This window comes from Mauremys reevesii, linkage group 9 (assembly GCF_016161935.1).
Source record: "Mauremys reevesii isolate NIE-2019 linkage group 9, ASM1616193v1, whole genome shotgun sequence".
NCBI classification, from domain to species: Eukaryota; Metazoa; Chordata; order Testudines; family Geoemydidae; genus Mauremys; species Mauremys reevesii.
This window is the reverse complement of record NC_052631.1, coordinates 14,748,213-14,762,014: the sequence shown is the minus strand read 5'-3', so window position 1 is coordinate 14,762,014 and position 13,802 is coordinate 14,748,213. Positions and strand designations below refer to the sequence as shown.

The following is a 13,802-nucleotide window of genomic DNA, read 5'->3' as shown; positions in this document are numbered from 1 at the left end:
CTTTAGCTATGAGTTGGAGGAGGATTCTGTCTACTTCATCCCCTTTTTCTTGGGCTCTGCTTGAGACAACAAGAACTGCACCCAACAAAGTGGTCTTTGAAATACAAATGAATTTATTGTAGGCCAGATTTTGCCCTAGAATATAGCTGTTTGTTTATTTCTAAAGGCAGTACCGTCAGATGGTTCCGCTCTGCTTTGAACTGGATGAGTGAATCAAGTGTGTATGGAAATTTCCAGGTAGAAATTTTGCATTCCTACAGCTACTGTTCCCCTCCCCCCACCTCCACCGGCCTGCCAAAGTTGTGCAACAACAACAAAAAAAATCAGTCTGTGGGAACACTTTGCAGTCTTTTCACTTGCCTGTAAATCTCCTGAAAATGTGGCGGTGTTTATAATGAAAATACTACCACAAGCATTATTTTAATGGTGAAAATGGTGTTTCTGTAATGTTAAATATTTTACTGTATCTGCTGTAAAATAAAACTCTTGATGCATTCAGTCACTGAAGAAAGAGGGTCCCTGGAGGCCTTTGCCAATAACAGCACAAAGATATCCATCCGGAACAGGCATACAAAGGGCTTCTGTGCTTGATTTGTTTTGTGTACCTTTTACAAAGGCTGTAAACTGAGCTTTGTGGGGAAAGTATACAAAAATGGTATGCTCAGGTTGTAGTGCAAGCATTTCAAAGGGGTGCAGTGGTGTGCCTACAGCAACCGGTTTTAAAAATTCATCACATAATTAACTTGAAGATAGGCTTAATATTTGTTAATGTTTCTTTGAAATGCATCTGGGAAAGCATGTTTGATATAACCTCAGTGAGAGCTGAGATGTGAACATATTCTACAAGAACGGTATATAGTTTTATTCTAATGTGAGTCATCAAATGAATGTGTAATATTAATGATAATTCTTTTCCATCCAGAGATTTTGATATACTTAACAAATGATAAGTGTCATAATTTCCCTTTTACTGGTGGGCAAATTGAGGCCCGGGGCAGCAGGAACTTGTCTCAGGCCAGGCAGTGAATCTGTGGCAGAGTTGAGACTAGGACCTAGGTGACCACTAGTCTAATCTCAGGCTCAAAGCACAAAGAAATACTGCCTCATGTAAAATAAATGTTTGTGCTACATGAATGGGCAAATGTGTTAGTCTCAAAACACACTCTGCAGTAGAGTGAAGATTATGCATGGGAGAAAAACAAATTCTTTTGACATTCCTTGAAGCAAATACAGCTGCATTAAACATTTTTTTAAAAGCACAGTGGCATTTCCCTGGATAATCAGAATTACAGCTGAGCATGAACAGCATGGCATAGTTTTGTCTGGAGTTAATTTACTTAAAGTGTTGCAACACTGATTATTACCCAACACAAAACAGCTGTATTCATTACTAATAGAGGCAGTTTGACAAAACACCAGCATGGATTTTTCCCACAAGTAACAGATGTACAAGAGATTGCCATCCGCCTCCCTCACGTTGGCTACATCTGCAAACCGTGTAATGCTCCTATGGACTTGTAGGTGTGGTGTTTGCCATATAGCTTTCAAGAATAGATGCGTTTGTTATAAGCGTATGATGGAATAGTTGTGTTGTGACTCAGGGTGATCTATCAGCTGGAAAATTTTAACATCTTGTAAGAAAATGTTTCTGCCTTATTTTTTTAGTACTAAAATATTTTGTGGATGCAAAAACACACTCTGTTCCCAACATGTATACCAAGCACATCTAAATAATTTCGTAGGATTTCGTTACTGTTAGTTGGTAAACAGATGATTTAAAGGATTTACAATTTGCCACGCACCTCCCAAGTTTTCCCTGGAAGTGGAACAGTTTTCTGTTGAGTACACATGGGAAAATATGTATTGTACAGCAGAATGCACGTAAGGAAACTGGTAGTAAGAATTCATTTCCCCACTCCCAACCAAAACAATAATAATTCAATGCTTGATTGGCAAGCAGCAGTATAATATACATCTGACATCACAATGGTCAGCATTAAAGGTCAGCAGTCAGCTAGAGTATCTAACAAAATGGCCTGAAAGAACACTGTGCTTGACAATCAAAGTAAGTTTGTGTAGCCAGGGAGGGAAGGAAAAAAAGCTGGTACTGTGTAGAAACCTAAGAGGGCACAAAAAGTTCGTTATTACTTGTGATTGTCTGAAGAACTCATTTTAAAAAAAAAAACCCAAACCTTCCTTTTTGAAAGATCACATATTGAATAGTTTACTGTGATCAAAATAGCTTTTTAGAAGTTGGTACAATGCTTGAACATCAATGAGTAGTTTGATTTCCGGTATCAATGGGGTCATCTGTTTCACAGCTGCCTTACCAGCTGATAGTTGGTGAATTTTCATATCCTAGATTTTGGAGAAGTTTCTCAGATGTTTACCCTTTGAGCTGTCAGAGAAATGCAAGAAACTTAGGACTGCTGGTTGACACTAAAAAAGCTTTGCTTGAGGAGATACCTATAGGAGATGAATGATAAGGATAAAGGGAAAATGTATCCAGAGGAAAAGCTTGAACAATACAAACAATCCTGAGGGGTTGCAGGCAGTGTTCCCTCTAATATTTCCCACCTATTTGCGGAAAGAATTTTGTTACGTACACCAGTATGGAGGTGATGCGTGACACATCACCTTCATATCGGTGAACATAACAAAATTCATGTGGTGGGGGTGGAGGCGAGGAGTTTGGAGTGCAGGAGGGGCTCAGAGCTGGGGCAGAGGGTTGGGGTGGAGGTTAGGGCTCTGGCTGGGGGTATGTGCTCTGGGGTGGGGCTGGGGATGAAGGGCTCGGGGCTGGTGTGCGCTGGGGAGATAGTAATGAAACTACTCTGATGCCTAGAAGAGGAGCAATAGGACAATACTTAGGCAAAACTCTCAGCAGGTCAAATGAAATGCTTTTAGGGGATTATCTGTCAAGTGATCAGGCAAAAAGACCTATTTGTTCACCTGAGGCTTCTGATCAACAATAGATCAAAATATTTTTCTGATTATTCCTATTAACAATCATTCTAAACCAGAAGCTTTTAAAAAAAATAATTGAAATATGCCCGGCTTGCTACTCTACTTTCATTGGCAGTGAACATTTTAGAGCTCAAACTCATTAATTGGACCCGGGCTCTATAAATACAGTTGAGGACACACAATTCTGTTGTCAGAAGAATGAAAATACATTTATCTCTCAAACCATTCATTTTAAAGCTAGCAAGTAACAATAAGGGATAATCTGTTGGCTTTCCATCTTGGTTAGATACTTTTCTAGATAGCCAAACCTTCCAGAGAGTATAAACAAAGTATTCATTACCATAGGTGCTTCCTGTGATGGGATCCCCGGGATACTACCTGGAACTGGGCTATCACTGAGCTCCCTCAACTCTCCAGCCTCAGCTGTCTATCACAGTGCTTTGCTAGTGATCAGCAGCAAACCCTTCCAGGTGTTATCACTCAGCACAACCGCATGTGGAGTCCCACACTCAGCTAGATTGCATGAATGCTCCCAGAGCCACTCATGAATCACACGGAGAAAGGCACCAGCCAATTCCTCCCAGCTCCCCAGCCTTACACGCCAGAGCTGTACCGTCTTGCCCTGGTCAGAAGCTTGACCAGTTTAAGTTTATTATGTGGTACTCTCCACGTTGAGGGAGAGGGGGTCTTTGTAACCTGAGCTGGGATTTCCTAAGCACTTCAAGCAAAGTACACTGTTTTAAGTAAAGTATAAATCAGATTTATTAACTACAGAAAGATAGATTTTAAGTGATAAGTGTCACACTCCCCAAACTCTATTACTGCTGATACCCTGCATTCATGGATTTAACATAGTTGTAAGAACATCTGAATTAGATGTATCCCATTTCAAGCCTCACTCTTTAATAGTATCAACATTTAAAAAACACCCAAAGTTTTAGCTGGACAATATGTACAGCTGCAAATCATCATGCCTCCCTAACAGTACATTTTTCTTGATGTCTTACTAGTGCAAATATTTGCAAGATGATGATTGTCAGCAGTACTTTTCTGGATGTGGATGTTCTGTTGATGTATTAACACTGCATTGCAATAGCGGGGATGATACAGTTCAAGAAAAAGAAACCCTTTTGTCCCAGATCCTAGTGAATACCCCTTCCAGCTACCCACTAGATCTGCTGTGCAGAGAATCCAAGCCTCTGCTGCCCTGGATCCCCAGAGTGTTTCAAGCCCCTGGAGCTTGAATGGAGTCCAGCCACTTCCCCAATCTCAGAGTCTGTAGTTACACTCTCAGGATGCAGAGCTTGTATCTGCCATCCCCCTCTGAGTGTTGGAACCTGCTGTCCTGATGCCTAGCCCCTCTGCATGTGTCCCTGACCCATCAGACTCCCTGGCACTTAAACACACTCCTCTTCCAAAACTTCTCCAGAAGATATCACGCTTCAGATAACTCAGGGGCATGCACTAGTCATGAAGCAGTCAGTGTACACACACTTTGCTCAGTTTGACATCTTTATGCTATTTTATATCTAATCATGTAAAGCACAAGAGAGTGCGGATCATACAAAACAATAGACATCTGAAACTGCAACGTCCCTCACTTTCCATCTCACCCCTCTTTGGAAGCCTTGGAGAACCATCTAGGTCCAGGAAGGCAGACAGGCAAGACCCTCTTCATGCAGGCTGTTGCGTGCTACCTGGTCTCTCTCCCTTATAGAACCTCTTCTCAGCTTCTGTGACCTTGCTGACTTCTGCCATATGCTTCCTCTTCCTGTCTGGCCCCTGTCCAGCTCACCCTGTCCCCCTCACTTGGTCTCTCTTGTTCTCCTCCTAGTAACTTCTGCAGCTCCTGTCTTTCCCCCCTTCCTTTAGACCCATTGTTGCAGATATTTGCACCTGAATAGGGTCATTGAGCCTTAAGCACTTTCTGTTGTATCTGTCTGGTGCATATGTGCCACAGGGCTTATCAGCAATAGCAGATCATGTGTGTGTATATATACACACTCATAACAGAGCGGATTTTCATAACACAACTTCCCTCAGAATTAAAAAGTTGTACAGCTAAAGCCCCAATTCATCACACTAATCTTCAACAAAAATCCAAACTGAACTAAATTAAACTCCTGTTACTTTTCATTGTCATGCACTTCTGACTTCTCTGTCCTGGTTGGGTCCAGAAGTGCCAAAGAACTGGGAGTCAGGCTCCCTTCTGCCCCCTACCTGGATTTTGGGCATGACTGAAAACAGGAGGTAGTGGGCAAATCTATTTTGATGAGACTTTGATCAGTTTTGCAGATTCCAGATGTTTGGCGTTTTACCTATTGCAATGACAAAAAGAGAAAAAACAGATAGTTGCACCATGCACCTGCATTGTGTAAACGGGTACTCCTGCTTTCTGTAATTAATCTCCATCCATCCCACCCTAAATGGAATTGTCCCATACCTGCTGAAATACAGGATTTAAGAATGAGATCATTCTAGTTTATTACAGCACAAACCAGTCTTTTTACAAGATTATCAGACTGATCATTTTTAACCATAATATTAAAAAGCGTCACTTTGCAGCACTTATGGTTTTTGTGTTTCCTCAGCATCCTAAAGGATGGACCTAGAGGATCCTATGGACATTTATTGCCAAAATCTGTTTTATTTCAGTGCTGTAAATCCAGAATAATTCCACTGACTTTTCCATCTCAATGTCATAAATCTGTTGGACAGAATTTTGTCCTAGATTCTTTTGTTGCAAAAGTTGGAAATCATTAGAATGACCTATCCCCCCTTCAACAGATGCCAGTGGAGAATTCTTTATTATTCGTTGGTCTCCCATGGTTCTGAGACCAACTGTCATGATAATGTCATTAAATAATTTAAAACATTGATTACAGTTCAAGTTTCATGGACTTCAGGCTCGGGTTGTTAAATCAACACAGAAACATGGGAGTCCATAGGAGCTTGGGCGTTTTATTTCCCTAGCAAAGTTACTGACTTCTAAAAGCTTATATTGGTCACCCATACATGTTTCAAATTTGTCAGCATTTTATAGAGTATTTTATATGGTGTGTTTCCCTATGCCAATAGCTATTTTAGCCATGCCAATAAGCTTACTAAGCTGTGACTTTTATTTTCTTGCCACTGTTATAACTGTGTCCTTTTATAACAGAGAGGGATCAGTATTGCCGGCCCTAAATGTTCAAAAATCACGAGTCAGGCTCGCAAAAATCATGAGATGATGTAAAATAATAGATTTGGCATTCTTTTTATTTGCCTTTTGATTTTGGGGCCTTTAGGGGTGCACTGGGGGTCACATTTTGAATCCTTTGAATCCTTCTCCACAGCCATGAGGGCAGGAAACTTGCTTTTTCTTTAAGAATGAAGGCTGAAATCATCACATATCGACTTGACTTCAGGAGCTGGGGCTTCAAGGAAAACAATAATTATCATGAGATTTGTGACAAAATCATGAGAGTTGGCAACTGTCCTTATTACAGATGGGCCCAAGCTACAAAAGTAAGATCCAGATCCAAGTTTCCTCAGAGTTTGGGGTGTTCAATTTGGGGGTTTGGTTTGGTCCATGACAGAGAGAGATGACAGCTGCAGGGTTGGATCAAGACCTGTCCTTTCCCAGATTACAGGGGTGTTTGGATCCAGGGTTTTGTTTCAAGCCCATCGCTATTCCATACAATTGCTATACCTCAGATCCGACGATATAATACAGAAGGAAAGTCATACTGAGTCATGTTGCACAACTGATTTCAGTTTTGGAATGCTTTAATTGCACATCATGTGTTTGACACACAAAAAATTAATTAGGTCTCCACTTAGATGAAGGGAGTAAAGCAAGATCTAGCCAGTCAAAGATGATAATTATAAATTGCATTCATTTTTTTTGCTAAAATCTTTTAGGTTTTAACTATAATATAAAATCATTCAAGCACTTTCTTTGTGTGGACAGATCTAGGGGCTTGTCTACACTTAAAACACCGCAGCAATGCAGTTGTGCTGCTGTAGTGCTTCAGTGAAGATGCTACTTATGCTGAGAAGGGGGTCTCTCATTGGCATAGGTAATCCACCTCCCCAAGAGGCTGTAGCCAGGTTAACCGGAGAATTCTCCCATCGATCTAGCCGGTGCTGTCTACACCAGGGGGTTACATTGGTTTAACTGTGTTGCTCATGGGAAAGGATTTTTCACACCTCTGAGTGACATAGTTATACCAACCTCATTTACTAGTGTAGACCAGGTTTGAGAAAACGGGGCATGTCAAAGAACATGGAATTCTTTATTTAAATACCTCTGTAATTGCTTTGTCTTAGATTTATATATGAAATGCAAGGAAGCTGCTTATCGCTTTCGTTCTGTGGTGTTATCCTGGGAAATGTGTATCCTAATATCTATCTTTATCTCTGTCTTTATCTTTTCCCCATCTCTGTGTTCGTCTCAACTGCTATTTATATATACGCTGTGCGTGCTATTTACTGTGCTTATCTGAGTGAACAGGCACTGTAAACCATTTTCATTCCAAGGCTAATTCCATTTTTGCTGAGATGCAAAGGTCGTCATAATCAATGTGCACAGAATGACGTGCCAGTCCTGAAAAGCAGTGCAATACCATGCACATTCAGAGAGAATCTGATGAGCCAAATGTGGCAGAACAGAGTCAGGTGTAGACAGAATCGGATCATGTCTGCTTCCCCTTCAGCGGCCATACCCATCTGTTTGGATTATATCAGCAATGACCTCTCCACTGACTGTCACATAAGAAAATGTTAAGTTGTAGTTATAGGCAGTAGGAAATCTGAGACCTCCATGTGAATTCCTAGATTTCCATTTCCATTTTTTTTGTTTTATACTCTTTATATTTTAGAGTATATTTTCCAGCACTCCTTAAAGAGCTAATATATATTTTTAAAATGTCGTAGCACATTCATGTGTAACTACACATTTATTTTTGCACCCTGTTTCCAGAATTGACAATATAAGAACGTAATTAACCATAATTTTCAAAGCAGGATGCAGTGGTGCACCTGCAAAAATGTGCATGCAGCACTGTACATTCAAGGGCCCATATTTGCATGTACATATCAGGTGATAGCACATAAATCTGTTTTGCATACACAGTTGCCTGGTTTTCTTGCTCAAATGCAGGGTTTTGTGTGTGTAGATTTTTCCCCCCCGCAAAACAGGTGTGGTGCCATTTTTACAGGTGCCCTTGTTCTGGATAAAAGGGGGATGTACAGTGTTATGGTTTAAACTAGTGTTTGTTTACTTGTAGAGGCACCTAATGTCCTTTGGCCTTTAGTTTGTGTCTTGCTCTCCTGTTGGTCATCCATCTCATAGTTAAGTCAGATTCATGCTAAGAGGATCTATTAGGTCTGAGCAGAAGAGTTGTGATGTTTTGTGAGACTGATTAGCATCAGGATTGCAACTGAAAAGTCACTCACATTTAAAAAAAAAACAAAAAACTAAACCCTTTAAGAGACTCACCAGGTAAATATCAGTTCAAAATGAAAAGTGTAAGCCTTAATTATACGCTTACAGTGTACATCAGGGGTGGGCAAACTATGGTCCATGGACCAGATCTAGCCCACCAGCCATTTTAATCCGGCCCTCGAGGTCTCGCTGGGGAGTGGGCTCTGATGCTTGCCCCACTCCGGCACTCCAGCTGGGGAGCATGATTGGGGGCCGCTTTACGTGGCTCCCAAAAGCAGCGGCATGGCTCCGTTCCGGCTCCTACGTGTAGTGGTACCCAGGGGCCTCCGCTCTGCACATTGCCCCTGCCCCAGTCGCTGCCCCTGCATCTCCGATTGGCCAGGAACTGTGGCCATTGGGAGCTGTAGGGGTGGTGCCTGCGGATGGGGCAGTGCGCAGAGCTGCCTGGCTGCGTCTCTGCGTAGGAGCTGGAGGGGGGACATGGCCTCCGCTTCCAGGAGCTGCTTGAGGTAAGTGCTGCCCGGAGCCTGCACCCTTGAGCTTCTCCCTGCACCCCAACCCCTTGCCCCAGCCCTGATCCCCCTCCCACCCTCTGAACCCCTCAATCCCAGCCCAGAGCCCCCTCCTGCACCTCAGACCGCTCATCCCCAGCCCCACCCCAGAGCCCTCTCCCCCAGCTGGAGCCTGCACCCCTTCCCGCACCCCTGCCCCCAACCCTGATCCCCCTCCCATCTTCCGGAGCCCCGTCCTGCACCCCAGAGCCCACACCCCAAACTGGAGCCTGCATCCTTTCCTGCACCCCAACCTCCTGCCCCAGCCCTGATCTCCCTCCCACCCTCTGAACCCCTCGATCCCAGCCCAGAGCCCCCTCCTGTACCCCCAACCCCTCATCCCCAGCACCACCCGAGAGCCCTCATCCCCAGCTGGAGCCTGCACCACGTCCCGCACCCCTGCCCCAACCCTGAACCCACGCTCATCTTCCGGAGCCCCCTTCTGCACCCCAGAGCCCGCAACCCAAACTGGAGCCTGCATCCTTTTCTGCACCCCAACCCCTCGATCCCAGCCAGGAACACCCTCCTACACTCCAAACTCCTCATCCCCAGCCCCACCTCAGAGCCTGCACCCCCAGCCAGAGCCCTCTTAACCCCCCCCCCTCGCACCGCACCGCACTCTCCTGCCCCAGCCTGGAGCCCTCTTCTGCACCCTGAATGCCTCATTTCTGGCCCCACCCCAGAGCCTGCACCCCCAACCAGAGCCCTCACCCCTCCCGCGCCCCAACCCCAATTTCATGAGCATTCTTGGCCTGCCATACAATTTCTATTCCCAGATGTGGCTGTTGGGCCAAAAAGTTTGCCCACCCCTGGTGTACATGCTGATCAATGAACGTATAAATGTTAAGAAGGTCATGACTTACAATTCAGAAGAAAATGCATTCCAGCCTGTCCGGCTTTAGAATACCAGACATTCAGTTAACATTTGTGGTTTTATTTACACCTTTGATATTTCTTTTCCTGCCGGAAGCTTGTTATAATCTAAGAATTTCACATCTGTGTGCCAACAAATACTTTCTGGTAGAGACTGACCAAAACTGTTAGAGCAATAGACTGGCAAATGAGCAGCAGCTCCTTGGCAGAGTTCCACCCTTTATCCCTTGCTTGGTTGTCCACAAATGGGATTTTAAAGATTTCATATATAAAGTACTTCATAACTAAACCAAAAGGCAGATGTGCAGCAATACCTGTACCGATTGCAGACAGCGCAGTAGGAAGGCAAACCCACTGAAAGGTCAACTGAAAGTTGAAAGGTCACCTGCACGTCCACCAATGTAATATATGCCATCATATGCCAGCAATGCCCCTCTGCTATGTACATCGGCCAAACTGGGCAGTCTCTTAAGGAAAAGGATAAATGGACACAAATCAGAGATTAGGAATGGCAATATACAAAAACCTGTAGGAGAACACTTCAACCTCCCTGGCTACACAATAGCAGATCTTAAGGTGGCCATCCTGCAGCAAAAAAACTTTAGGACCAGACTTCAAAGAGAAACTGCTGAGCTCCAGTTCATCTGCAAATTTGACACCATCAGCTCAGGATTAAACAAAGATGGTGAATGGCTTGCCAATTACAGAACCAGTTTCTCCTCCCTTGGTTTTCACACCTCAGCTGCTAGAACAGGGCCTCATCCTCCCTGATTGATCTAACCTCGTTATCTCTAGCTTGCTTCTTGCTTGCTTATATATACCCTGGAAATTTCCACTACTTGCATCCGAAGAAGTGGGTATTCACCCACGAAAGCTCATGCTGCAAAATGTCTGTTAGTCTATAAGGTGCCACAGGATTCTTTGCTGCTTCAACTGAAAATGCTTTGTTAACTTTTTTTTTTTTTTTAAACACCCTCAATTATTAACAGAATTGACTTAGAAACAGCAAATCCTGGGTTCAGTATTCAGGGTTTCCACCAAACCACCTAAAAAAGAGAGGAACATTGTATAAGATGCATCACAATTTCTTAAGTTTATCCCTAATTCCTAAAAATGATGTTCTGTTTTCCTTTGGTAGCTGGCTATTATGCTAACTAGGATTCTAAATTCATAGGCCATATGAATTGTGCACAGTATCTGTTCTTGCATTCCTCCAGTTGCATTGCACCCGGTGCCTTTGAAGCCAGTGGGGATTCTCTGACCCTAAATTTCTTATGTGGGAACACCAGTACAGAATTGTGCCCTGTTTGCAAGTCCCTTACTAATGTAAGTAATCTTTATCCAGGTAAATAGCCCTACCTACTTCAGTAACACAGCTAGCATGATTGAGGGATTGCTGGCTTCACTCTGTTAATTGTAAGCTCTTGGAGGCAGAGACTGTCTTTTAAAAAAATCTCTACCAAAGGGCCAAGGAAAATTACAGCACTATGTAAATACTTAATAAAGCCCTTGTATTTATTAACAGGACAACAAACAAAAAAACACAAAACTTCTCATGACCCTAAAATTTTCATAGCATTTCTTCGTCAGTGCCTTTCTACATACATCTGGTTAATCTTTAAAATTCTCTTTTTGCCCAAGTCAGACATAAACATCTGGCTAATATGTGAATCCTGTGATTGCTCTGCATGGCAGTCTTGTAATTTATTCACAAATAAGTCTGCAGATGCTAATGAGAATGATATATGCCAGCTGTCATCTTTTCTGTTGTGTCACACTGGTCTCGTCTTATAAGCTCTGTGTTATTTTATTTTACATTCTGAGAAGCTCATTTGCATGTACTTTTCGTAATATTGGGTGCTCAATTTTCAAAGAAGAGTGCCTGCCAAAATTGCAGATGCTGTTCTGCAGCCTAAAGTGTTCATTTGCCTCTGTAAATGCAGAATCGGTCTGCATTTTTGCAGGCTATTTTTAGAAATTGGGCTCAGTGTGCACATTTCTGACTAGATGAAGCTGTCAAATGAAAAAGTATGTCTAATGCTACATGTTTAAGTGGCTGTATTGTTTTGAAAGATTTACTAGATTACTAAAGTATTTTATGAGGCCTTTGGGCATACGTACCCTATAAATTGAAATGAATTATTATGAGACTTCTCAGATTAAAGTGTAATTTTACCTGCTGACCTCTAAAACATGTGTCACTTTGAAACACGGTGTGAGGTCATGTGTTCTCACTTTCTGATGCCCAAAACCATAAGTGACCTGTTATTTCTTTCTTTAACTTTATTCATATAGTTATATTCCCCTAAAAATAGAAAAAAAATTGCTATTTCCCTGTTGTGCATACTAGGTTATGTTACATAGTGCATAATCAGTACACATTGTGATGTGTAATTACTTGATGAAGTTGGCATGCTGCACTGGCTAACTCAACCATGAAGGATTAACAGTGAATTAAATTTTAAAAAAATATTAGTTCTGAATGTGTCCCTTTTGGTTTTATACTGCTACATTATTATTTTGCAGATGACACAGTATTGTTTAAATAATAATGTAGTGCTTTTCATCAGTAGATTTCAAAGCTTTTTACAAAGGAAGACACTGTCATTATTCCCAATTTGCAGTTTGGGAAACTGAGATACAGAGGTGAAGTAACTTCTCCCAGGTTACCAAGTAGGCCAGTGGCAGTACCGGGAATAAACCTCAGCTCTCTTCAGTCCAAGCCCAGTGTCCTATCCACTAGGCCACACTTCTCCATATAATTGATAATGAATAACACATAATAGGCTTAAACTTGAAAAACTGACTCTCAGAACTTGTTCTTACTTAGTCAACTGACTACAATGGGATGCTTCTCTGGATATGAATTACCCATGTGAATGACAGCTGCAAAATTGGGCCTAATTTTTGCCTTATTTTAACCCTTGAATATAATACTTAATTGAACAACTAGTGCTCCTGCTATAACATTGACAAACAGTATATCATGTTGAACCCACATAAGGTTATGTGGAGTTCTCTTGTTGTTTTGCTGGACTCGAACTGTAACCATTAGTGCTGTGTGAAGTATCACACGTACTTTGCAGGAGTTCATATAAGCGTTTCCTTTGGTTTTTATCTACATGGATTCGAGACACCACCAAGTTTCACTCTGAGGTTTCAATAAAATACAAAAATTCACATTGTGACACCACTGAAATAGGCAAAATTCAGACTGAACCACGTGAAAGAGTGATTTTTGCGGGATATGGATGCAAATTCATAAATATACAGAGGTTCATTTTGAAAGGATCATGAATTTTAGCAAATCTTTCAGCAACAATTCTGGTCTGAAATTTGAGTTGGTGACAGCAAAACTCTGCATGGTTATGCTTTTGTCTCCAGTGAGCAGAAGGCCACCACCAAGGTTACTTTGCATTTCATAAACCCGGTACTCTCATATGATAAGTGTCACATGCCCAGCAATGTGAATGGCCGGGGAAAATGCAGACTTGAATTCAGCATGGCACTCCTGTTTCCTCCAGCTGGATGCTGTCTCTCGGCATATGGGAAAACAGGACACATGCAATCCTTCCACAGGATTAACAGCAAACGTGTAAGCATTAATATGCTTTTGAGCTGTTTTATAATGAGTATAGTTTTTCACTTTAGAGTATCTATTATTGTGTCGAGAAATGGAATCTGTTGATTTGGAAGCCTTATTGACAATGCTTATGTCTTGCCATTTACTGTCTGCCAAACTGCCATGTACAGTTATGCTAGCAACAGATTTCTGACAAACTCACTCGAGAATTTAGTTGCTGTTGTCATGATACTGGCCTGATGGTGCCAAAGAATTCTAGGAATTCTAGATATAGTGTGGTTGTCATTCCTAGGAATTCAATAGTTCTGTAATGTGATAGGATGATGTAATGGTAAGAATGGCTGTACTGAATCAGTTGGTCCATCAAGCCCAGTATCCTGTCTTCTGACAGTGGCCAGTG

At 42.2% G+C, this 13,802-nt stretch overlaps 1 protein-coding gene across 12 annotated transcripts in view; it reads left to right on the top strand.

Moving 5' to 3' along the window:
- FNDC3B (fibronectin type III domain containing 3B) overlaps positions 1–13,802 on the top strand; it is a 363,980-nt gene that overhangs the window by 116,588 nt on the left and 233,590 nt on the right. The window contains exon 1 of one of the 12 annotated variants that reach the window (XM_039488535.1): positions 2,034–2,065. The exons of 8 other annotated variants lie outside the window; for them this stretch is intronic. Coding sequence is in view for 1 of the 4 variants with exons in the window: in XM_039488530.1 (XP_039344464.1) it covers positions 6,456–6,474 (19 nt within the window). In the remaining 3 variants the exon portion in view is untranslated. Of the gene's footprint in view, positions 1–2,033; positions 2,066–3,570; positions 3,711–6,348; positions 6,475–13,395; positions 13,415–13,802 lie in introns of those variants that run through there. 3 more of the 12 variants (XM_039488533.1, XM_039488530.1, XM_039488538.1) reach the window with 3 other exon arrangements.